Source organism: Strix aluco, chromosome 3 (genome assembly GCF_031877795.1).
Source record: "Strix aluco isolate bStrAlu1 chromosome 3, bStrAlu1.hap1, whole genome shotgun sequence".
NCBI lineage: Eukaryota > Metazoa > Chordata > Aves > Strigiformes > Strigidae > Strix > Strix aluco.
Genome location: NC_133933.1, coordinates 23,986,332 through 24,012,439, shown reverse-complemented (window position 1 = coordinate 24,012,439; position 26,108 = coordinate 23,986,332). Strand labels below are relative to the sequence as shown.

Genomic DNA, 26,108 nt, shown 5'->3' with positions numbered 1-26,108 from the left:
CGCCCCTTGGGGCTGGGTTCATTAAACCTCAGGGGGAAAGGTAGGCACTTTTCTCCTAGGCAGAAAAGAGCTTACAAGTTTTAGCTGCCCACATCCAACCCGTTCTCCTACCCTTTCAAAAACCCAATGCAACGATGCTGTTCAAGCTGGGCTCTTCTAATATTGACAGATGGTCTCATCCAGTGAGCTTGTGACACTTCTCACGCAGAGCCTCTGGCCCAAGTGATTTGGCTGCTAAGACCACAGAGTGTTAGCATGGTATTGAATTTTCAAAAATGAAAGGGAAGATGACAAGCTTATCTTAGCTGAATAGCCATACACAGCAATGCCAAGGTTTCCAAATTAATAAAAAGCCAACAGCATTACAGATAAATGTATTTTAATTAGGATTAAATACTATCTCAAGGTATCTTGAAATCGCACTTGTACTGTACTAATCAACAGCCAGAGGCAATAAAAAAAGTCTGAAAACGTAAAAGTTCTAACATCCAACACATGACAGTAAGTGCTGCCATTTAAAGCGACAAACACTGCTCCCAAGAACAGATATTCTTAGAGGAAAAAGTTGTAACATTTTTGTATGGACAAAAAAAAATTTAAATTGAAGACTGGAAGAAATATATTAGTGCCTGCCTTTTTAAAAGTTTTTTTTTTTTTACATTAAATACAGTTTTCTTTAAAAGCAAGGTACTTTCTAAATTCATGGTTTATATACTGTATGTACACAAGAGCAGAACATTTTACAGTTTTTGGATAAAGCAGCACTAACTAGCTATAAGCTGGTATGGTGTTGCTGAACCAAACGCAAGATGACAAGTTAAGCACTCTAGGAGAAGTATCTCCATGGTTGGTATGAGAAAAGTAAAGTATCATGTATGTACAAACTGATTATTCAAACAAACCCCACAAACTCAACATCATTTGCCATGGAACTGTACATGCTGCAGCTAATCAATGGAAGTCTTACTGCAAGAACTGATCTGACCGACTCAAAGTAACCATTTTTCTTTCAGTAACAAAGTGCAATACCCATGCAGAGAGCACTTACGCAAGTCGTCATTGCAACACATCACCCCTGGGGTGCAGGGCTCCAAGGAGAGCAGATTCTTACTGCAGCCTCAAGTCACTTTTCCACTATACAAAATATGAAATGCCCCAACCAAACCATATGAAATAGAGATTAAAGCTACATTATTAAGTATCTGTATGTGCACTCTGGCTTTCTGCAGACAGTTACAGATTAAAGCAGAAAGTTTGCACCCAAGTATCACCAGTTCAGACTAAAATGGACTGGCGGTGATTTCTATAATTAGTGCAACATTAACTCGTATACTTTATCAAAGTGATTTCCTGTTCTTCAGATGCACAATGTGCTTATTCAGGTTTTACAAAAACAGACAAACCAGAACATTGTGCAGAAAACTGGTTTCAGGTTTGTAGATATATATATATGTTTTTTTAAAGTCTACCCCATTAAAAACCCATCAAACTTAGAAATAGTTTGTGCCCTGGTTCAAAGTCAATTGCCCCCCAAAATGACTTCTTTTATTCTAGGGTTAGCAGCAGGGCAGAGAGATTAAGGTGGTTCTTGTTACATATACTTTTAATTATCATTCAGTTTACATCTTCAGAAGAGGTTATTTGCTGTACTTCCAGGATGCTGTTCATCCTTGTCTTAGTCACTACACTGGTTTAAGGAACTGAATGTTTCTTCTTTGAAGAGGACAGAAGCGAGACAACTTGTATCTAAACTGCATCAACGTAAAGTTTCAAGTTTTAATAGTGTAAAAATCTGACATTCAATTACAGTTAAGAGAAACTTGCTACACAGCAAACTGCATCCAAATCTACCAGTTATTGATGGGACCTTTAAATTAACCATTAACAAGTTATTCAAAGCATCCAGACCTGGAAACATCAGATCACCCAGTCAGTGAGCCAGCAACTCCCTCCCCCTTTTTCATGAGGCTTTACAAATGCAACTGATGTGACCTTAGCACTGGAGCCAATGACTTCCATTGGTTAACTCCAATACCCAAATGGGCTAGGGAGATCCTCTGTTAAGCCCAATGCAATATGCATTAGTGTCATGGAGCAGGAAGATCCCAGGGTCTACTTGTTAGAGTTCACACAAACCATACAGATACAGACAGGATAAAACACAGACTCAAAAGGATCCATTATGCTTGAAGAAAATTCCAAATAAAATGACATCTTCTGCACAGCCCAGCCTCAGACACAGCCACACCTTTATCTAGTATAATAAACTCTGTAGTAAACTGTTTTTGACCTCCATAGAGAGTAGGAGTTGTCAAATTTAAGAAGATAAACTCCTCTCCCTGGGTACTGGTGGCTGCCAGCATACACTTCTTCGTGACAGTCTCGTCTGTACACAGGCACTATTTCATCTAGCTGAGGCTTGTTGGCATTCTTTTTGGCTTTTTCTTCATTGCTAGTATTTTCTGCAAGGGAAAAAAAAAGGTGTCAGTTAACGAGAAAGTCAGACTGATCTGGAGTGGACAAGGCATTCTTTGTTAGTTTAGAAATCAGATGGGTCGAAGGGGTTCACACCAAGGCTGTGGCTAAAGCATTCAAAAGCAGAAGGAACAGTAAGCATGCTCATTTTATCATGGATTTTACAGTTTGATGTTAAAACTCACCACACCCATCTCCCCAGCACAGCTGGGTTAGTTTGTAGAGATGCCAAGCTCTAGTTTTCATTAAGACATTACCCCACATTGACTGCTACTGATCTGACATCCTTACTACTACTGATCACTTAGTAGTAATATCCAGAAGGCTACTGCTTCCTATGTCAGAGCAGTTCTTTCTAAGCAAACCACATTCCAAACCAGTTTTTTCTGATAGTACACTAGACTCCCCTGTAGGTAAAGGCTGTGGCCCATGTCCTAGCCACTATCAGGAATTGCTCTTTTAAGCTGTTTTGCTGAAGACTCAAAGAATCTTCCTCCTTGGAAAAAGTTCATGAACAGCAGGGCAAGAGTTTTCTTAAGGTTTTCAGTGTGCAGATCCACTATGCCCTGTTATGGCACAGCTTTCAATCTAGCTTACTGAAGAGCTGAACTGGACAAGAGGGCACACTAAGGAGTAAGTAAAACTTAGGAAAAGGATTTCTCCACTCTCAACTGCTTTAACCTGTGACCAAATGAGGTGACTGAAGTTACTTTCAGAATTACACTTCCTATTCAAAACTGAAGACAAGATTCCAGCTAGATGAAAAGTTTGGAGAACTAGGAGTTTACAAAAAACAATCAGTTGCGTCTTCCCCCACGGCAAGCTCTGCAGGACTGGCAGTTTTACATAAATAAGCATGCTTACCTTCTTCTTCATCCTCATCATCACTGGATTCGCTGACATGCACACTGACTGCAGTATTAGGGGAGTCTGTCCATTCAAAATACACCCCAAAACCAATGTCATAATTGTCTGTAGCAAACTCCCAAAAGAGGTAAGACCCCTCTTCATGAGTTGGTACTCTAACTGTAACCACTTCTCCTCGGCCCACTGTGATCACAGAGTCTGCATCCTGCCGGATTTTTTCCTTGAAGTCTTTTATTTGGGGTCGTGTCCACATCGATGGGGCAGCTATCACTGGAACAGAATCTGGAGACAGGGGAGGAAATACTCCAGTTAAGCTTTGTTTCAGTTATTTATGCTGCATATCTAAGTGTGCCTTAGGGGCACTTGAGGACCACAAGCAGAGTTCCTTCCAAGTAGTTTATTTTATTTTTTAACTGAAGAAACATCTTTCACAGCTGAAACTTGCATGAAATGCGGTGCAAATTTAGATAAATTGCTGCACGCTTAAATCCTACCAGTTCACCCATCCACCACATTTAAACCAACAGTGCTTCTGCAGAAAAGACTCAGAAGACAGATGTACTGCTACAGGTGACAGGGTTACACTGGACAGAACTCTTCACTGAAAGGATCTTTAATGGGACAGAACCAGAGCTTGTGGATTTGTCTAGAAATTGTCAAGTATTGACTAAAATAACTGAACATCTCATTATGCAGACAGGGACTGTGCTAGTGGCAGTTCTATACTGGGATCCAAGCAAGTCTTTTGAGGACTACTGATTGCATACTGATGACTACTGAAAGCACAGAGGTAATACCCAGAAATACCACCCAAGATGAAAGAGCTGCTGGGAGGCTACGTTTCCTGTTCCACTACCACAGCTTCCCAGAAGCTGTCTGAGGAAGGTGGGAAATATAAGCAGACAGCAGTCTGGACTGCACATAGGACAGGGTTAAGCCACAGGTAGGACAGCAGAGTAAGAAGGATTTGGCTTTATTTTAATCTGCAAGGCTAAATCATTCAGTTTTGACCTGAGTTCAAATAAGATTGAACATACTTCTGCACAGAACAGCTTTCTGATAGAACTTTTATGCTCCTTTCCTTCAAGTCACGATTGAAAGGAGGTTCTGGATCCCAATCAATTTGCCTGAAATGCTTTTGCTGTTTCCTCTTTCCCTTCCCCCAAAGCTGGGTTTTGCCTGCACAATATTGTTCTCCGTTGAGAGAAACTGGGCCCAGGAATCAAACCTAGCTCTAGCATAGCCCAATGAAGCCAAACAAAGAGCCGCAGTAGCCATACTTAAGACATCTGACTCCTAAGAAAGGCTTTTGCTATTTATTTTTAATTAAGGCATCTAGCTAGTCCTACCTTTTGGTCCATTCTCCAGTGCTTCTTCCAAAGCCTCTGGATCCAGCTCTTTTTCAGGGCTGTCTGCATGTGCACTGGCCTGCCCATTAATAGATGGGGTGTCCCCTGGGGCAGGTGCATTCACCTTCGATGCAGTAGTCAGAGGTGTCCCTGTTGCTGCCACAACCGCCTCCTGCTGTTTTTGTAAGGCTGCCTAAAATGACAGAAATTAAGTCAAGTAAAACCAAAACCTCCCAAGATGTCTCCCTCTTCCAGCAGAAGGTACAAAGACACTTTAAAGAAAAAAATCTCTCCCTGCACTCCACAAAGAGGCTCGACACAAAAGGCCAGAAGCAGCACACATTAACCAGTGAGAATTACATGTACTTAGCAACAGGGGAAATGAAGTCACTTTGTTCTAGGCTGGTGGATACAACCAGAACAAAAGGATTCAACTTTCAAGTTAATCAGGGCACACACAAACTCTTGCACTTAACTACAGAAATTCTGCATTTCAGTAATTCATATAATGTTTCTTTCAAAATTGAAAGTGACGACTTGTTTGCTGGTTTTTACCAGTGGGCTGAAAGGGTTCTAGCTCTAAAGAGATCTGGAAGTATTTAAGGTCTATTAAGTACTTGCCAATTTGCGACTTATCTTGCTCAACAGGGTTCTCTATCATATCCATGACGCCTGACAAAGGCAGTTATTTAATATGAAAGCAGGAAGTGTAAGAGCCACAAGGACTGCAAGTGGTCTGGGAGAAGAGTTATTAAAGCTCAGAGGTGCTGCTTTTAGAACATGACTTACGTACACTGAAACTCTTTAGATAGAATTTATCACTCTGTCCCTCTGCAAAGGATTAAATACACCTAAAAAGAGATTATACAAGGTAACAACCACCCTTTTGGATTTAAGCAGGATGCATTACCTGCTGAAGCCCCTTTAGCTTCAAGGCTTATTCCCCTGCCCCTAGTTATCAGTACAGAGATTACATAGGCTTTTTTGTTGGGACAGGAAAAAGGTATAATTGACAGAACCACTCTTTAAAGAATAACCGAATAAGCACATGATTTTGATGAATGAATGGGATATAGGTATCCTGAAGGAGTATGAAGACAATGTAGTCAAACGTTACTTAAATTTCAAATCTGAGCAATTGTACAGATGGTGCCCAGATCCACTTTGTACTACAGCAGTTCTATGCACTGAGACAACATAAAGTGGGAAGAACTTTCCTGGAAAACTATTGCATACATCCTTCTCAAAATTAATTGTATCACAAGCTGATCTGTAAGCAACCATGACAGAACAGCATTTTTTAACTACACTAATAGATCCCAAAGTGCCTGAGTTACAGGCATCTGAAAGGAAAGTATTCCTCAGAAGTTTTACAGAGGCTTCCTGAATGTTCAGGGAAGTCTGAAATAGGATTAGACAATTTTAGCTGTTACATGTTTCTTTTTCATCCTTTCCTCTACAAAAGTTGTCCAAATAGAGATTTGAAAGATAAGCTTCACTGTCTGGCAGACTTACTATTTTGTAAGCCACTATAAAGAAAAGGCTGTTTTGCCCAGATCTTGGAGGGCATTAGTCTTCTGTACATAGAAAGCAGTCAGCCATGATTGAAAGGAGCAGTGCTGACAGCACTGAAGAAAACTGGCAGCAGCGTCTCTGACACCTGTCTCAAGGGAGTAGTATCAATTACAGAAGGCATCAAGGACAAGACTGATGAGGCTATAGCTTTTGCTTACCACTACGACACCAAAGCATTGGTACCAAGGTGGCACTAAGCTTCAAGAGTAACTATAACAGGGTAGGAAGCCTCTGACTTTCCTATAGCACTGCAACTCCATCCAATTGTGGTTTGGCTTGGATGGGACCTTTAAAGATCATCTAGTCCAACCCACTTGCTGTGGGCAGGGACATTTTTCACCCGATCAGGCCACTCAAAGCTCCATCCAACCTGACCTTGAACACTTCCAATGATGGGGCATCCACAACTTCTCTAGGCAATGTGATCCAGTGTCTGACCATCCTCATTGCAAAACCATTTCTTCCTTATGTTCAATCTAAACCTACGCTCTCTCAGATTAAAACCATTGCTCTTCATCCTGTCACTATAGGCCCAGGTAAAAAGGTCTTTCGCTGTTCTTCTTATAAGCCCCCTTTAAGTACTGAAAGGCTGCAATAAGGTCTCCCTGGAGCCTTCTCTCCTCTGGGCTGAACAACCCCAACCTGCTCAACCTTTCCTCAGAGGAAAGGTGTTCCAGCCCTCTGACCATTTTTGTGGCCTCCACTGGACCTGCTCTAACAGGTCCATGTCTGTCTTGTACTGGGGACCCCAGAGCTGGATACAGGACTCCAGGTGGGGTCTCATGAGAGGGGAGTAGAGGGGGAGAATCACCTCCCTTCCTCAACCACGTGGCCACACTTTTTATGCAGCCCAGGATACAACTGGCTTTCTGGGCTGCAAGAGCCCACTGCCAGCTCATATCCAGTTTTTCATCCACCAGTATCCCCAAATCCATCTCCACAGAGGTGCTCCCAATCCATTCATCCCCCAGTCTGTACTGATATTGGGGACTGCCCCAACCCATGTGCAGGACCTTGCACTTGGCCTTGCTGAACTTCATGAGGCTCACATGGGTTCACATGGCTTCCTCCTTCCTTGGACAGTTCTTTGCTGAGGGCATCAGCCTCATCAAAATACAGATGATTTAACAGGAAATTGGTTACTGAATTTTAAATCTTTAGCTCAAGAACAACAGAACTCAAGCTGGGAGTTATAGGCCATTTAAGATTCAGGTCCTGCCCAGACAGGTCAGACGTACTAGAGTCTGAAGTCTGGCTTACATCTGTTTGAGACAGTTACAGATAGACATCCTTGAACTTTAAGATAGCTTGAGATGGGAATACAGCACAGCTGTCAGAGATGCAAGACTCCCCTAAACTGACAAGTAGCCTTTCAAGCCCGAGCACAAAACCCTTGCAGAGGAGTAATGTACTACTGCCACCCATTGCTACCAGAAATATGAAAGTCTGTCCTCCCACCCAAATCACGAGCAGTCTATTGCAGGCAAGTAACTTAATTAGATACTGATGTCAGACAACAGATGCAAAAGGAGAAAAGTCAGTAGTCATCAGGTTGACTGGGAGGAGCAATCTCAAACCCAGTAGTGATGTGAGAGTGCTGCATGCGTGTTCAGCTGGAAATACATGGCTGACCAAAGCCTGCTGCTCTGCACAGATCTTCAGGTGCCAGACCTACACGGAGAGTCGCTTGCATAGCTTGGTTTGTGCTCAGATGCACTGGTAGGTACTCCCATTAAATTACACATACAATAGATGCTGCAGCAGAGTGCTCCATATTTGGTCTCTCAAGAATAATATCAAACCAAGTAATTAGTAGAGGCTGCTTAGAATTTTCTTAGCTAAGAACTGCTTCAAGAAACTACTCAAAAAGATTAAATAAAGGGACTTTGGTGTTCGAATCTGAAGCCACATTAGTCACTAGGACACTATCCTTATAGCAATTATCTTTTCAAGGAGATAACAGCAGACAAGTTAACATCTCTCAGACAGCCTGGGACACAAAATCTAAGCTTCTCAGCTGGTCGGCCATACCTGTTGCTGTGCAAGCTGGACTTGATACAACTGCTGCATGTATTGTTGATAATGTTGTTCCTGGAGCTGCCGAATTAGGATCTGCTGCTGTTCATAGTTGCCCGGATACTGCTGGGCTGCATACTGCTGGAACTGAATGGCAGTCTGGGAGTTCAGCGCTGCCATTATCTGTTGCCTAGATTGGTGGGAGGAGAGTATGAAGATTACAAGCAGCTGAGGGTATTGGGGAAATCCCTGTACTTAAGTGATTTAAGTGGCCTCAAAGACAGTTAATTCAATTCCTGCAAAAACCAATTAAAACCAATCTACATAATAGAGCAGAACCCAGAGGTAATGCAAATGTGAATTTTGCCTAAAAAAATATGCTGAGAATATGAAGAAGGGAGCAACAATTTCTACCCAATGTTTGAAAACATCATATGGTAAAAAACCAAGAGCTCTTACATAATTCCCAATCTGTAGTCTGGTAAAGAGGTAGTGCTAGAAAAATGCATGACTAAATTTCTCAAACAACCAAGGGGAAAAAAAACCACATTTGGTTCCTCCGGAAAACATGCAGAGAGCACCCTTCTAGCAACCGTTCTACAAATATTGATAAGAACAAACCCTCTGTGGTACAGCACGCCAATGCTCTTTGGTAAATCTAAGAACAACACACCACATTACTATCTTAATTTCCCAGGACAGTATGCAAACAAATATGAAAATCCTGACTGACTGTGGCCTAATTCAGGAATGAAAAACAATGCTGCCAAATAGGGCATCTGTGCCTCCAATAAACACAACTGCTGAAACTTCAGGAGGAACACATGGGTTACTTACACACAGACTCAGTTTTTCTCCTCTCTCCAAAGGGCTAACAGAAGCTGTACAGTAAAATTACTAGCTAGATCCAGGGTTTGTCTCACATGTTATGTCCATCAGTGACCAGCTATTGATGCTTCAGAGGAAGAAAGAAGTATCACACATATGCAGGAGCAATTCTTTCCTTCCCACTCTTCCTTACCCAAAAATCATCCTCTAAAAGCTCCAGTATTAGACTGGTTTAGTATCCTAAAGGGCAGGACTTACTATTCTTCAGCAAACTATGACCAGTTTAGATGCACTTGGCCTGTATATACGTATTCACATTCCTTTTCTGACTAAACTCCTTATCTCTGTAACCTGCTACAAACACTCAGTACACAGCTGCTATTCATGTAAAAAATAATCTCTTAACTTCAAGGCATACCACGCTTCTTGTTACTTAGCACTGTGCAACGTTTTTTACTGTATTCTCTGTATTTTACACCCCTCTGGCTCTCGTCATGTTAAACAGTAAAACTTGTGGATTAATTATTTGCTCCCTTCTCAAAACCACTACATAGCAAGCACAGGATCTACTTCAGAGACATCCCCTGTGAAGACATTTTTATTATGGAAAATGGTTGCTGACTGATGTGGAACAACTCTGATGATTTACTATTCTCTTAAATATTATGTGTGCAAAGCTAGATCCATGTTTTCAGCACCTAGATGCTATGGGAACAATGAAATATAACTAGAGCTGTGTATTCTAAGTAAACAATTTAATTCAGGCTACAAACAGAGGTTAAGTGCATTTGAACGTGAGTTTTAGAAATGTGGTAAGATCCAGTGATTGCCAGCATACAAATGAGACCTGCAGACACTTCACACTTCCTAGAAAGGGAGCACCGTCAAGGAGGTAGGGTTAGACTACCAAGTTAGGAAATTTCAGCCAAGCATTCAAAACACCCCACTGAACTGCAGTTATCCTTTTTTCAAGGCTCCACCTTCTGTGAAAGGATAGAAACGTTCAAGTCACAGTTCAAACAACACTTCCAGCTGGACACTTAGCTCTGCTCAGTTGAGTGCGGCATTAATCATTTAAGAAGCAGAGACACAAGTTTTTATGAGGTGCAGCCCTTGAACACAACAGTCTCCAGAGCTTCTCTTTAAAGAAAGCTTCTCTGGCACTTTCAGTTGAGAAGGCCACATACAACAACACATTAGAATAATTACTCTCTGCAAACTGTGTCCCTCTTAACTAAGGATGCATACATCATTGCCAGGCTCGAGTGCTCTGAACTTCAGGTATTCAATTTTAGCCTAACTTTTTAAACAGTTAGATACAATTGTCTCAAGTGCAAGTAATTTTCTTTGAAGTGTTGTTTCTGTTACTCACTTCTGTTGTTCCATCCGAAGTCGTTCCTCCTCTATTCTCCTCCTCTCTTCTTCTTCCCTTCTCAGTCTTTCCTCTTCTTCTCGCCTACGTTTTTCTTCTTCTTTTTGTAAACGCTCACGCTCCTCCTCTTCACGCCGCCTTCGTTCTTCCTCTTCTCTTCTGCAACATCCACTCAATAAGCTATTTCAGCATTCCTACAATCCTAGGACGAGTTATTTTCAACATGCTGTAACCTGACTTTTGCCTGCCCAATAAGGCTTTTTGTTTGGTATCATCTCCTCCCACTTAAATTGGCCTGGAGAAGTGTCTTATTGGACACAAGAAGAAAACATATTACTGTTTACTTTTACTGTACTCTGCAGTATGACAAGTGTAAACTCTGTATTATAATTTGATAATCATTCTAACCTGTTACTATACTATCTGTAGCAGAGAGCAGTAGAAAAAACTGCCTGGAAACCTTAAACACCTCTTTCAAGCTTCAACATATGTGCAATAATTACATGGATACTATAGTTTAATAATCACATGACATCATGATATGTAAATGATAGTAGAAGACTGTCAAGTTGTTAACCGATACTAGAAGAGGAGTTTAAAGCACCTGACAGTTTCATGTTCTGCACACGTTTAGTCCATAGACATACTGGGGCAGACATTTTGTGAAGCATGTATTTCTTAAACATCTTAAGATGACAGCATTAGCAAAATTTAAAAAACTCCTTACATTCTAGGTGTCTTCACCTCAGAAACAATCATTCATTACTGGCAAAGTAAAAAGGCTTAGAGAGATCAAATGGTACCACAGCCTCCTAAACTTCAAGCACTTCTCTTCCCAAGACAACTTCAACCCAAGTTAGCTGTGACAAGAGTTATACTCTCAATATACTCCAACACCAAAGGACTCAAACATTACCTTTTCTTTTCTTGTTCTTCTTTCTCTATCTTGTGGGAAGTCACATACGTTGAAAACAAGTGGCAGCACCTATTCAGGAGCTTAACAAATTCTGTCATAGCTTTTTGTTTTGACATGTTTCCAAGGGCAGCCCATTCCTTCCTGAGAGAGAGAAATCAGCTGAAATAACAGAAGACTCAACTCTTTTCAAGTCAGTAGTGAACTCTGAGAACCCAGCAAAGAAAAAAAAGTTGGGACAGCAGGGATGAAACTTCATCATATGCAGTTTCAGAGAACCAACAACTTTTTTTCCAAACAGTACAGTGCTCTCTTCTGCCTGCACCAGAACAATTCTTTCAGACATAACTGAGTGCTTCTATGAAATCTCATACATACCATCGACACTACTCAGAATTCTGAACTACGTCCAAAAATTTCCCAGCTACAAATGAACCTGAAATATTTTTTACCCTTCTTCCACTCTAGTTTGTGTAAAAAAAATGGATTCATTTTCCTGGATGAACAAACATGGTAACAACCATCGATTACAGTGCTTCAGTTAGTTGAATGCAACAGCCTGGTTCTTCCTAAAGGAAAGCTATGTCCAGCTGGGCAAAAGTAGTGCACTGGGTCCAGCTCTGAGAAGCCAGTGCGGTGTTGCACATCGCCTTCAAACTAGAAATAGCAACAATGAACATCAGAAGTGCAGCCTGAACTACAAGCAATGCATGAGACATGCCAGAGACCGCTCAGATCTCATAAAAATTTACTCAGTTTGAATGCATCAAGTATCTGATTTCAGAAGTTATCTCTGGTATTAGCAAAAGCTATGGTGAATGCTGCTACCATTGGTAAAAGGCTTGGCCTGCTGTAACCCTGGTGTGGAGTTAGGATGAAACACAGGCCTGCCCATTAAGGCACAGCCAACCAAGTCTTAAACTGCTATGAGAAATTGGACTGTTGGCACAGCAGCTTTTCCTAATGTTGTTGAAAAAAACCAATAATCTTGTGTTAGCTCCTTTACTGAACCGTGACTCAGATTTCTAAGATGTATTTGAAGAGACCACTCTCACTTTCCAATACCATACACACATATTGAGGCAACCCACATATTTGTCGTCTTATTGCAGAAATTGGATGATGTTATCTTCAACAGGAAAAGCAGAGTTAAGACCAAGAAGAGCACCAGCCCTTTTACCTTCTATCATTCCCCAGCACATCAAAGAATCCAACTTCAGGGCAAGTGTCAGGGTTGTAAGGTCCTAGCAGAACCTGCTTATGCAGTGCCACAAGTTTGAGCTTTTCTTCATATGTTGGATGAAAGGCTTTGCCATCTTTTTCTGCAGAAAAAAAATTTCAATGTTGTGATTGAATGATTAAGCACAAGACAGCAAAGAGCATTTTGTATAACCATTACCATGATTTCCTCCGTAAAAAAGGAATAAGAAGTCACAACAGGTTACACAAATTAAGTCATTTCTGTTCAAATAAAATAGATCTGTCCAGAAGAAACACATCTACTTCAGCTGCTGAAATTTAATTGTGAAGTGTTTTCCATCATACCATCTAGAGTCATTCATTTATGTGATAACTTACTTAGCTAGTGAGTTATCACATAAATATTTATGTTAATTAGTTGAACATCATACCATATGGATCTATATCTCTGAAATATTTAAAAACCTTAACTTGAATTCAAATGTATCTGCCAAGTCTATTGTAGCGTGGATAGGAAGGATTTTCCACAAAGAAAGATGTGATGTTAACTTTATAAATTGCTCTCCTTTCACGCTCTTCACATCGATGAAAGCAGAAGAAACGTTTAAGGCAAGGAAAACTGCAGAGAGGAAAAATTAGAATTAAGGGAGAGTCTTCCTCGAGGGAATTCGATTGCTGCACTTTGCCCATGCAGCTGGAATAACGCCTCACAATGAAAGGTCTTAGAGGTGACTCCACCAGCACGTACAAGAGCTCGGGACATAAGACGCAGGCAACATAAGCCTGAACATAATCAGAATTCCAATGGCTCCACACCAACACCTTCTGAAGTGGTCTCGGTTAGATCCTGCCACACATTTACTGGCAAGAAGAGACTTGCGTTGATTTAAAATTATATATGAATTAGTCAGCTAGGACTTACCTCAGCACATTTAAACTGTCAAAACAAATCAAAGAAACAGGCACTGCTATAAGTAATTACACTACTCATTAAGAAAAGACCTTTTTCTTGAACAGGAAAACAAATAAATAAGCGTCATCTCCTTTTGGAAGGACTGAAATGAGGAAGCTGTTGCCAGAGGTAAACAGTGATTTGGCATGACTGTACTACTAACTGCTCTCCATTTAGTCAGGAACTGCAGGCAGCGCTGCCACGAGTTTCCAGCTCTGCTTTGGAGCAAGTTGTTTACAGCCCCAATATGTACAGTGCAATTCACACCCAAATCTTAGGGCTGACATTTACATATTGTAAAATTGCTCGGCTGATGCTTGTGAACACAGTTATTAACAGGAAAAGAAGCAAATCTCAGAACAAAATGGGGGGGGAGTAAATACCTCTACTATGGCTTATTGAGAAACTCGAAGCAAAAACTTCTGAAACTTGGAAACAGCCCCAGAGGAAAAGTGTTTGCAGGTCACAGCAAGAAGCTGTATTTTTGACAAAGTAAGTTCGGTACATTACTGGACTTCATTAAAACATCACAAGGAACCACTACATGCATGCCATTTGTTTTGAAGCCAGAATAAAAGAATTAGGAAGGTAAACATTTAATTACTTATTATCCCTTCCTAGACATCCACTTCACTCTTCCAGAATCTCAAGTATTTGCTCTTCTCCCAGTGTCACACAACCTTACAGCAAATATAGCTTCCAGCTTCAAAAACCAGAAGCCTTTCTCCACAAAAATATTTATTTCCAAAAATACCTAGTGGGGTGGAGAAGGTGGGGGAATGTAAAGACTGAAGCAGAGTCTACTCAGTGGTATCCAGTGAAAGGACAAGAGGCAACAGACACAAACTGAAATACAGGAAATTCCACTCAAGCATAACAGGTGTCTTTTTTTTTTTTTTTACCATGAGAGTGATCAAGCACTGGAACAGGTTGCCCAGAGAGATTCTGACGTCTCCATCCTTAGAGATATTCAAAACCCAAATGGACACAGTCCCAAGAAGCCTGCTGTGAACAGAAGGGCTAAACTTGACAATCCCCAGAGGTCCCTTCCCACCCCAACACGTCTGTGACCCTTAAAAGATGCAAACCACCATGTCCTGGTAAGGTCTCTCCCTGGGTCTCGGGTCTCTGCTCTCAGGCCACCCAAAGAGCCCTTTGGCTTTTCCTCAATTCTTCATACTTCACATTTAACTCAGAATTTGCTTATTTGGCAGCAAGCACTTTCATTAGCCTCAATAAACAGCATGCACTTTGAAATCATACTTAATATCCTGGGGCAGCATGCTTAAAAGCAAATCAATTGATAAGGGTACTACACTGCAATTCTGCCAGGCTTTTAAGTGAAGTACACTTCTCAAGGGGGTCCCTATGGCATAGTTTACCTTGCACAACCTGTATACCTACAGTTGTCTGCCAAAAACCATAACTATTTGCTGTACTAGACTGCAACCTAAGCCAGCTAACATCAACAGTATTTGAACTCATTTCTGAAGAGGGTTAAAGGGGAAAAAAACCATCATTTCCCATGCTATACACAGCACATCTGCATTTTCACAGAATGGAGAATTCAGACCTCAAGCCATAACTATAGAGAGAAGCCAAAATCTGCATTTATGAAGAACGGTGACCCAAGGGATGAACAACAAACAAGCTAAATAAGAGAGGAAAACAGACAGATGAGAAAAATATGAGACAGGCATTCAGTGACTTGTAGATAATGCAGATTAGAAGCAAACTCTCAGCAAAATATTTGGAGACAGTCAAGAGTGTGTAGTTGTATACTAGCTATTTTTCAGATGAATTCTTCAGCATGAGCCACACTGTATAATTATCCCAAAGGTTTGGAATTGTTGCCGTTAAACTGAACCAGAGGACCTGAAGCCATCTGCAGAGTCAAATATGCCAAAAAAGAACATTAGTGAGCCCAGACAAGTAGAAGTGCCAAATTTATTCAAGCATCCGTGAACGTACTATTTAAGCAGGTATTACCCACACATCTAATACAGCTGTCAGGAAGCTGAAGAACATCAAAGAGCTCTAGGGAACATATTGAGAAATCCAAAGGACGCACGCAGCAGTAGTACAGCAACTATACAACCCCTCCTATGCCCCTGGTATGCCTGACCCAACAGGGCCACTCAAAGCCTCAGCTTTCTTACAGAAGATTAGGAGACTTTTTTCCTGACAACACATCAAACCATGGTTCACCCAAAATGGCAATTTCTCAAGTCAACTAAACTCTATGCTTAAGCAGCCACCACTAACAGATCAAAGTCAAGTGGTGATTAAGGGTAAGGTTACATGAACAAAGCAGGCTACAGACCTACAATGCTTTAGGCATTCTGCAGTAAGGGCCCATATATACACACACACATATATACACATGTACTTCACTAATGACATGAAGTAGCTCACCCAGACCATGGAGCAGGACCAGCTCCCACTTACTGCAAGCTCAGGCCTCACTGATGTGTGCCATGAAACCACAACACACCGTCACTGTGTTGTCAACCCTGAAAGGGAAATCCCTGCACACCCAGTATCAGCTCTTCGTACTACAGTTCTCCTTGACAGTGGCTACTTTGTTTAGATGCCCACAAAACTGAGATCCACTGAGGGAAACTCAGCTGAATATTCCAGAAAACCAGTACTTAAAACACTAATAACCCTCCTTGCACTACAGGTAATTAACTGTATGCTTGCAGACCACTGTTTGTGTTGGCAGGCAAACACAGTGGGAAGATGAATCTATAACTAGTAATGAAAAGCAGGTAACAGAGGCTTATGTCACTATGTGGCACTGTACCATTGACGTGAATTGGTATAAAACCACAAATTTAGACTCAAGGGAGTTTAAGAAATATGTTCAAGAGACTGTATCATGCAAGATACTGTTAATCCTGTGTAACTTCAGACTTTCTTCCCCTGTAAGAAACATGGCACAATATGCTGCAGCTTCTACTCCAACTTCACCTACTGTGCTCACTCCAAACACTTAATTCCCATGGGATAGCATTCAGCAGTCATCTAGAAAAAGTCAGAAAACAGTTTTCGAAGTGTGATTTGTCACCTCATAGCTTTTAAAAGCAGAAGTCACATATGTTAATGCTATTCATTTGCAAAGTTTTAATGAGCGAGACCAAAACTGAGAAGTGCGAGAACTGAATCAGTGCCTGCAGATCCCAGTACACACTCTTAGACTCCTAATCCTTCTCTCCTGAAGATGTTCTGCATCAACAGACTTACCAACCAGCCCTTCCAATTAAACATGATCAAAGCTCAACTTCACATCAAACATAAGATATGTTATGGGGGTTTTCATATTCTTGAAAACAAGAACCTACTCAACTCGTGAATTACAATCATGCCATCAAATTAGCCCTCAAAAAAAAAAAAAGATGAGGTTGAACAATTAATTTAGAATGATGTATTACTGAGGTTGAGGACACATTCTTGTTAGCATAAGAGGAAATAACTTCTGAGCAGTCAAACAAAATTAGAGTACTTAACATACCAGGAGAGCTTTTAGATACCAAAATGATATGGTTTGTATACTGTCTACTCAGATGCGCTACACTGCAAATCACTTTAGACCGTGAATGAACACTTCAGGGATGTCATATATTGAAGGCTGGGTGCAATGGTATTTCAATGACAGGATGTGGAAAACTGTAAAGCCAGGTTGATGCTGGAATAGAAATGCTGCCAGGGCTATGCAAGCCACCCCCTCCTCCTGCAGGACACTGCTTACACGTGAAACAAGTTACCTTCACTGGCATAGCTTGTGCCAGGCCAACAAGCAGAATAAGTCATCAGACACACTTCTATTCTACCAGCTGCCCCAGGGCACACAATTACAGATAGTCCAAGAGACAAAGAAACGCACCCATTTCAGGCTCTTGTTTCTCACAGAAAAATGGACTGGAACACTGTTAACTATCTGTTTTCTATGCCCCTGTTATTCTGAAAAGCTCTCTTCACAAGCCATTATGGATGCTAAAAAAAGCTAGCGCACATCTCCTGCACAGCCCAAGGCCTGACAGTTGAAGTGACCCAGGGTCAAGCATTTTAGATCTGTTTCTGTCTTTATCAGAGACAGAATAAAGTAGCTTTTGAGTCTCTTTAATATCCTAGCCTAGTTTCAGTTGTGTTTTTTCACATTGTTTATACGCACTCCCACCCTGTCTTGTCTTTGAGCAATTCTGTTACATGCAATATGCCACCACAGACAAGTGTTAGCAGTCACTGTAATAAGCAAATCTGAAGTATTTTGATCAGATTCGACTTTTCTAGGAATAAAGTACATCATGAGTTACAACCAGACAACTCAGTCTGCACACTGAAGCAGAAAGGAAGCTGCTTAACTAGCGACTGCTGCTTGCCCTTCGACCTCTCACACAGGGACTCCTCCAGCATCCCGACCCAAGCTCCTTCCCTCCCAATTGCCACAGTTAATCCCAACACCATCGTCCTCCCAAAAAAGTGCTGCCCTGAGTCACTTGTTTGTTCCACGGTAGCTGTGTGAGTACGTAATATCATACGCCGAGGCATGGATATCAACTAGCTTTAAGACACACAAAGTTTTCCAAAGACACCCCTCATCTCCGAATCAGCATCGTTTAGAAGAATGATCAGAAACAAGATCTCAGCATTGACCTATTAACATGGATCAACCTTCAGTCCCTCATATATTGCTTCCTGAAGTAAAGGAAGAATCTGTGTTCGTTCCTTGGCATCTCCAAGGCTGCTAAACAAGCATGCCCGCTCCCACAGTTGTTTTGACAGTGGATGCATGAAAATCATTTGGAAACAAGACCAATTATTTTCGGAGCCACACAGATATAGAACAAGCTGACAGAATCAGTAATTCAAGTATTACCAGCTCCTGTAACTCACCATCACATCTATAAATAAAAATCCTCGTGTTATGCCACTTTCAGCAAGAAACTACAGATGAAAATATGGGCAATGCCTTCATGTGACTTATTCCAGCCATAAGGATAGAGGAACGAGGTCTTCATTTGGAAAGTCTGACAACTCCATACAATGCAGAAAATTTTCCTCTTATAAGCAAAACCATGCATTACAAGGAATTGCAGAACATGAAAAAAAGAGCAGCAGTAAGTTGAAACATGTTGAAATCAAGCTTTTAATAAAAGGAAGGCAAGAAAAACCCCACTGTTGAGACAACACAACACAAGGAACTAGAATGTAGACATAAGTAACACTTCCCTGACTTTTCCTCATCCAAAAGCAGATAAAGACAGAACATAAATTACATTAAAATACAAGATATAATAGACATATCTTAGCAATAACGTAGATAATCTCAGTGTGCAATCTTTACACTGTAAATGCAGGTTCCAGTAGAATATTAAGCCCAAGGCAAAATAAGACCACAGTTGACTGAGACAAGGAATTTGCTACTGAAGAGACATTTCTTTCTGCATCATGTTTTAAGAACAAATGTCATTAAACCAAACCAGAACTCTTTCAAGCAGCTTGTTTTACAGAAAGTAGAAAGAGACAAAAAGTTACAATGCTTCCACAACCTGATACCCAGTTGCAGCAGCTTCTGACACAGAAAAAAAGAAAAGAGAAAATCAAGTCCCTTATGGTTCTTACAGCTTAAAAAAAAAAACAACCTCTATATTAACATCCTAACAAAAAAATTGCTTTGTGGAAGGGCATCTGAACAGGGTGAAAGAACGAGGGCTCAAGAAAACTGCTTAGAGCCTTACATGCTCCTAACGACTATTAGGGTGCAGGTTAGTCAAAGTGAAGAAAACAGACAACTTTGTCCTTCCAGCACAGTTTTCATCTGCCAGTACGCTTGCCCTCAGAAGAGACAGCTTTCCTGGGGGGTAACCTAACAACTGACCACCACGAGACTGACCTTTGCCAGTACAGAGTGGTACCCTCCTTAGCGCTGGCACGTCGCCAGACTCCCTGCTCTGTGCCCCGCGTCAGGCAGCAGCCGCCCGAAAGCCAGCAGAGCGACACATCGCTGCGAGGTGCTCAAATGCTGTAGCACAACGTAACGCTACAGTGAACGCAGCTCTTCCTCCAAAACCACACAGTCGATTTCCTCCTCTCGAGGAAAGCAAGCGTGGCAAGGTACCGCCGGCTTCCTGCAGAAGCAAACCTGGCTACGGGGGATCCCAAGACAAACGCCCCAGGTCTGCAGCCTGGGTGTTTCCTGGCTCCCTCACGCAGCCGCCGGCCGGAGTCATGACAGCGCTCGAAGCGGCAAAGCCAGACTCGAAGTTCGCATCCTGTGGAGACGGCAGGACATCTCACACCAGCATCCGGGCTGTCAGCACACTCTACAACGCTCAAGGAGCGCATTCTTCGCCTACGCTTGCGAGGTTTTTCTTCGCGTACCACAAGCAAGAATTATTTTTTCTTTGCTCCGTTTTCAGGGCGGGTGGTGCAAACCCTCGGAAGTGCCTTCTCGGCCCCGCGGAGCGGGCACACGGCGGCCCGGGGCACCCTCCCGGCTCTTCTCCCGGTCCCCCAGCTCGGCTCATCTCTCGCACCGGGAAAAGCGCGTCCCCACAAGCCGCCTCCGACCGCCGTGACACGATGCTCGCCCCAGCTCGCCGCCGCGCCCGGCACACCGACCCCCGGCGGCCGCGGGCGGTGCCGGCGCCGCCCCCCGCGGCTCTCGGGAGATCCGGGGCTCCGCCTGCGCCCCGGAGCCCGGCTCGGCGGGGACGCGGGCGACGCCGGACGTCCAGAGTCTCCCGGGACGCGGCGGCTCTCGCCTCGCCGCCCCGGTCCCGGCGGGGAGGGGTGTGTGGGGGTGTGTGCAGGCCACGTCGCCGGGCGGCCTCACCTTTGAAGAAGCGCAGCGCCAGGCCGTACAGCTCCTCCAGCGCGAAGCCCCAGCGCCGCTCCGGGCTCAGCGCCGCCTCCTCCGCCGCCTCACCGCCGGCCTCCGCCTGGCCCGGGGAACCGGGGCCCGCTCGGCTCCGCCCCGCCGCGGACTCCCCCTGCCCCGGCCGCGCTTCGCAGTGCGGCGCCTCGGCGTTGGGGCTCAGCGTCAGCCCGTCCACCGAGACCTCGAGCCGGTCCGAGCTCAGCACCGCCGCCATCCTCCTCCTCCCCCGCCCGCCCTCCGCCTCCTGCTCCGCTGCGGCGGCCACGTCCCGACTTCCGCTCCCCTCCGACCCGGAACTTCCGGCCCCGCCCCATGGCCCCGCCCCGGCCCCGCCCGCGGCCGCCCCGCGGCCCCGCCCCCTCGCCCTCCGCCTGACGGCGGCGGCCGCCGGTGCCCTGTGGCCCCTCGGCGCCCCCATTTCCCGCCTCGCGTCCTCCCAGGGCACGGGTCACACCCGCCCGGGCCGGCCTGCCCCAGCCCCTCGCGATGGGGCTGAGGAGCGCCCCGGCCCCTGCCCCGGGCCGGAGGTGGGGCAGCCTCGGCCGGGGGGGAGCCGCCCCCGGGCAGCAGCGCCGCTCTCACCAGAACCGTGTGGGCCGCGTGCCCGGGCCGCGCATCCCAGGGTGCAGGAGGGTACGTCGGTGTTCGGGGGAACTGCCGCTGAGCTCTCCGTATGCGCCTTTTGATTGTCTTAGAGAAGGGAATAATGATTTTTCAACAGCTTTATGTCACAGATTGAAAGCCTTTTGCCCCAGCTGGAAGGTAGTGTGGGGTCTGCCACTGACCCCTCTTCTCTCTCAGGAAACATGCTTCAGGCCTCACGCAGGAAAGGAAAGAAATGAGCCAGAGAGAGAAGAAAGAGTACACGGCAATTACTTCTCCAAGAGCTGTATCTGCAATTAGCTCACTCCCTTGTGACCATGCAACACAGTTCACAATAATACTGTTACCATGTGCTACGCAAGGGGAGAGAGTCGCTCTTGCGCACGGCGCAGGAGGTTTGTTCCCAGCGCAAGCAATCCTTCTCACGGGATTTCGGGAAAGGCTGCATTAGCATGAAGTGCTTTTGGTCATGTTTCTCACCCAAACCGACATGCAGACCGCACGCCTGGGGAACAGGGTGTCCGTGTCTGGTGGTTCATGAAGCTAATGCAAAAGAAGAGAAGCGCCCAGCTCTGCAAACTCCTGAAACTCAGGGGTGCGTGTGGGAGTCCCCCCTGTCCCCAGTGCTTCGCTCAAACCTGCCGCCCGTTTCTGGGGTTATCTGCTGAAATCGCTCACACCGCCTAGGAGTTTATCTGCTGTCCAAGGGAGTTTTAGATCCCTCTGCTGATCTCTCAGGAATGCTGAAGAGATTTTATTGTCACATTTATAAAGTGATTTGAAGCCTTTGGGTGAAAGGGAGAGGAAATGTAAAGCTTAAATTTAAAGTACTTCATTTCCAGTTAGTATTTCTTGAGAGACTGAATGCCACACAGGGTACTGTTTACTACAATTGGGGCAGAATTTGATTCAGATGGTGAGTCATCTAAGCTTCAAAAGAAATTTTACAACCAGTTGGAAATCCTTTGTAGCGTCTTCACTAGTGTTTTTGGTTTTGTTTTTTTTTGACTGAGGATCAAACATAACACCGTATTGTTTACTTTTTCCTGCCAGGGACTGCAGAACAAGGGTGTACTGTCCTCCTGACAGTTGGAGCTCTCCACGGCATGCAGTTCTCCCTGCTGACTGTTTGGTGCTGTCTCATGGACCACATTAACAGCAGAACAGATGATTTTATCTCCTCGTACAAGCCTGCACCGTGCTTTACAAGTCTGTCACTTCAGCATGAGATCCAACCTCACTTTATGATTTGTTAGTTCATTTATAAAATCACGTGTATTAAAACGTCTGTTTTCAAAGTTTTGATCTGACACATTTCCCACTTGGCTTGAGGAGTTTGTGCTTCATAAATATTTTCTTATGGCATCAATTCTACAGTTTAATCTATAGTGAGATTAATCTTAAAGTTCCTGTTTTAAGAAACTCTAAATTCTTTATCTTAAAATGCATCCTTAGAGTAAAAGAAACTGAAAGTTCTGACTGATCCCTACTGGATTTGCTGTTTCACCCAAACGGAAGGAAATACTTCATTTTATATACTAGCGAAACAAGAGATGTTTCTGCTTCATGGTAGGAGACTGGCCTGAAACCAGGCAGCCCTTAGTTTGTTTATGTGTTTGCAGGCCAAGCTAAATCTGAGATGCTCCACAAAGCATCTCGCTTGACAAGTTGATTTTGGGAATAATTACAGAAAAGTGGTTTGTCTTCTGACGAGCTCTCTCCCGTATATCAAATGTTTGGTCTGTTTAGCAAATGTGAGACTATTCCTCTCTTCTCATGCCAGCTTTGCTTTACCATGCAACAGGCATGTGAGCTGACGCCAGCAGAGCAGGTTTCTCCACGAAGTGCAGCATGGTCTCTTGAAGAGGTCCCAGCTGGAGAACCAAAGCAAGGTGTCTCTGGTAGTGCTGCGTCTGACCGAGGCATGGCCAAGGCGCAGTGCCGCAGCCCAGTTTGCCTCTGTTTGGGGAGCCACCAGGCAGCTCTGAGCTGCCCTTAGTGGCTCTTCGCCCGCCTTCCCCATAGCACAGCTGTCTGGTGAGCACAGAATGGATGTGTTACATCAACTCTCCGCTGTTTCACGGTGCTTCCGAGTCAGATTTATAAATACAGAAACTTGCCGTTACACTGCGGCGTCAGTAAATGCTGTCATGGGCAACTGGTGGACAAGCAGAGGGCATGATCAGGTATAGGAAGGGGAATAGCTGGGAGATGCTATATTAGAAAAAAAATGGAGGTTCAAATTTCGAAGAGTCAGGAAGTCCTGGTCTGCGATAATGACAAATGACAAAATATTTTTCCAGAAGAGAATTTTGAATTTGCAGAGATGGTTATTTGAGCTACTGTGTAGAATGCTGGCTCACGTGCTACAAATTAAGAGATTCACCCAGAGCTACGTGTCCAGGCAGCCACGGAGCCCTGAGCACATCCTCCCGGCTGCTGGAGGTACAGCTGCTGGGGCTCAGGGCTCGCTCGGGGCCATGGGGAGCACTGCCGGGCAGCGCGGCGGGGAGGCCATCGCTGGCACCAAGCTCTGGCCCTTGGGAGCTGCTTCAGCTGAGGCTCTCACCCTTGACCCCGCCTGACCTATGGCCATGGGCCCCCAGATCCTTGCCTGCACCCCAACCCGCTGGCTGGCACTCCTGGCCCCCTTGGCTCCCTGGCCCTCGGGGAGCAGCCAGCCCTGGATGTTCCCTGGCATGCAGCCACTATGACTTCTAACATCGTCAGTGAATTGCTCATGAATCCTGTAAATGAAGAAATTTTTCCCAAATGATTATGACAAAGAGTTCCCAATAGTTTATGTATTTGAGAAAACCCTTAGCTTAATTCACAGATAAGAAAATGCTAAATTCAGCCAGTATATTATTCATTTATTTCTTGTAATGGCTGGGTCTGCATGGGAAAAGAAACACAGAAGAAATACAAGTCCCAGAGAGGCATTGTAGTCCAGCAACAGTGCCCTCCACTAAGAAATGTAGACCTAGAAACTTTATATAGAATAAATCAATTATTTAATTCAAGCTGGTGAATGTTTAACAGTTTAAAATACCAACCTACTCATTGCAATTATACAGTGAACCATTAAAGCGTTCATAGAGCACTAGTCTCACGTAAGCAAACGGCTCTTCTACTCTTCCTGGTGTTCGCAGGGACCAGACCTCCAGCCCTTCCTCCCAGGCACCCGTGGGTGCAGCCTGTGTGCTTCCTGCGGCGGGGGCTGTCCTGTGGAGGAGTTCCACTTGCGCGGTGGTGGCTAGCTGAGGAAGGAGCCCCGCTTTGTAAGGGGTGGCCTAATGTGGTGTTTGCTAGAGCAACAGCTGCTAAATATTTGATTGTCTCAAACTAACATCTCTGAGCAGCTGGGTCTGGCACTGTGCTATGGGCTCAGAAATGCAAATCATTCACTGAGAAAATATTGTTATCAGCTTCTCAGGAATGGCTACATTAAATAAACCAGGTGTGAACATCACTCCCAGCCCTAGTGTTACCATACCAGCCCAGAGCTCCTGGAGCTGGGAGGGAGGAGCGTGGACTGCCTGGAAGGAAAGGCTACGTGTATCTCCAGGAGGGTGACCAGGTTAACGGAAGAATTAAATTCCCCACGGTTTGGCGAATGAATTGCATTTGTGAGTAGTAACAGGATTTACCTTTTTCCAGAACTTGACAGTTCTGTTCCTCTTTTTTTACTATCTTCATTTTGCATTCATTAGAGTTGTACTGGCTGAAACAGACCGGGACCAGAAGGAAGAAAGTGTTCAAGTTCTTTTACTTTAAATTACAGTCTTTCTCTTTGTTTGTCTGCCTTTCCTTAAAGGACAGATACAAACTGTTTGGTTAGGAGCTGATCTTACACTGTAAAGCCACCATGGAGGCACTGTTACAGTGTAGTGGACTCCCAACTCTGCTAGCAGCACAAAGGAAAACAAATTGGATTAGTGCTTATGTCTCTACATCGCTCTGGCTGATATAATCTACACTAAAGAGTATATATAAATATTTTTGTTTTCCCCTTATAGTTCTCTTGATCACAATAATTTTATAGAAATTGATTTTTATTTTTTTTTTGGAAGCCTGTTGGAAAATATCTTTGTCCCAGGAGCTACAGTGAATCTGCCAGTGTTGCCCATTTTGGTGACCACTCAACCTCATCCACCACCAAGCTGCTTTTTTGTGGCTGCTTATTGGTTTTCTTGAAGTTTAGGAGCCCAGGATGACCCTACTGTATGTGTGACAGACAGCGGATCTTCTCAGTAACTCTTTAGATGTTCAGGACACGTTAAACTCAAGGGTCACACCCCAACCATTTTTGCAGGCAGAGTGAATTGGGTCTGGACCTACTGGGATTGGCAGATCTGAAGTGCTAAGGCTTGGACCATAGGCCCAAGCCAGAGTTGATCTATAGATGAATCCTGTATATTTTATAACTGATAACCATTGTGCTAACAGGTGTTATACTAAATTATAACAAACCCCCTACTCTGATGTAAAAGGTGGAAGTGTTGAAGCCTGAGCAACAGGCCTTGCACCGAAACTGTTAACTCAGTGTGTAACCCCTAATGAAATCTGCATGGAGGATGCAGCTACCTTGAATGTATCTTTCTGTTCCTTGTATGTGAATAGAACAGCAGAGTCACGGAGGCAGGTGTCTGTCTCCAAGACCTGATGTGAGACCTTGTGCATAATCCAATCAGATAAGCAGAGAAATTCCCTTCGTTTCTTCCTTGAGCCCTGGCCAGGCTCTGGGGGGAACCTAATGTGAAATTTAAACCAGATATTTCCGCTTAAAACAAAGGTGCCAGTTATTCTGGCTTGTTGATTTTTAGCATATAAGGCTGGGCCCACTCACAGCGACTTTGGAAGCCTCACCTATGGCTGGACGCACCGCGTAGGATTTCCCACTTGCCGGGAAAGGCTCTCCAAATCCTCGCTGTAACCGGGGCTGCCCAGCCACTGCGGGTCTGGATGATGGTAAAGTATGCAAGTGGTGATGGATCTTTCTTAATTACTATTCTCTCTCTCAGGTAGTAATGATTTGATGCATGACCCTGTATTTTCCTATTTGTTTAAGTGCA

General features: G+C 44.0%; 1 protein-coding gene across 2 annotated transcripts; it reads right to left on the bottom strand.

The window, feature by feature from the left end:
- Positions 1-362: 362 nt before the first annotated feature.
- On the bottom strand, positions 363-21,543 carry ACBD3 (acyl-CoA binding domain containing 3). 2 transcript variants are annotated; one of them, XM_074817782.1, is made up of 8 exons: positions 21,181-21,543; positions 12,576-12,717; positions 11,399-11,539; positions 10,483-10,641; positions 8,298-8,472; positions 4,692-4,884; positions 3,340-3,624; positions 363-2,462 (listed from the first exon to the last, which is right to left on the bottom strand). In XM_074817782.1, exons 1-8 carry the CDS (start codon positions 21,236-21,238, stop codon positions 2,251-2,253), a joined length of 1,365 nt encoding a protein of 454 aa, XP_074673883.1. In that variant the 5' UTR covers positions 21,239-21,543; the 3' UTR covers positions 363-2,250. The 2 variants fall into 2 exon arrangements, with proteins under 2 accessions (XP_074673883.1, XP_074673881.1); XM_074817780.1 differs by lacking the exon at positions 21,181-21,543 and adding an exon at positions 20,386-20,652.
- Between the last annotated feature and the right edge of the window lie 4,565 nt (positions 21,544-26,108).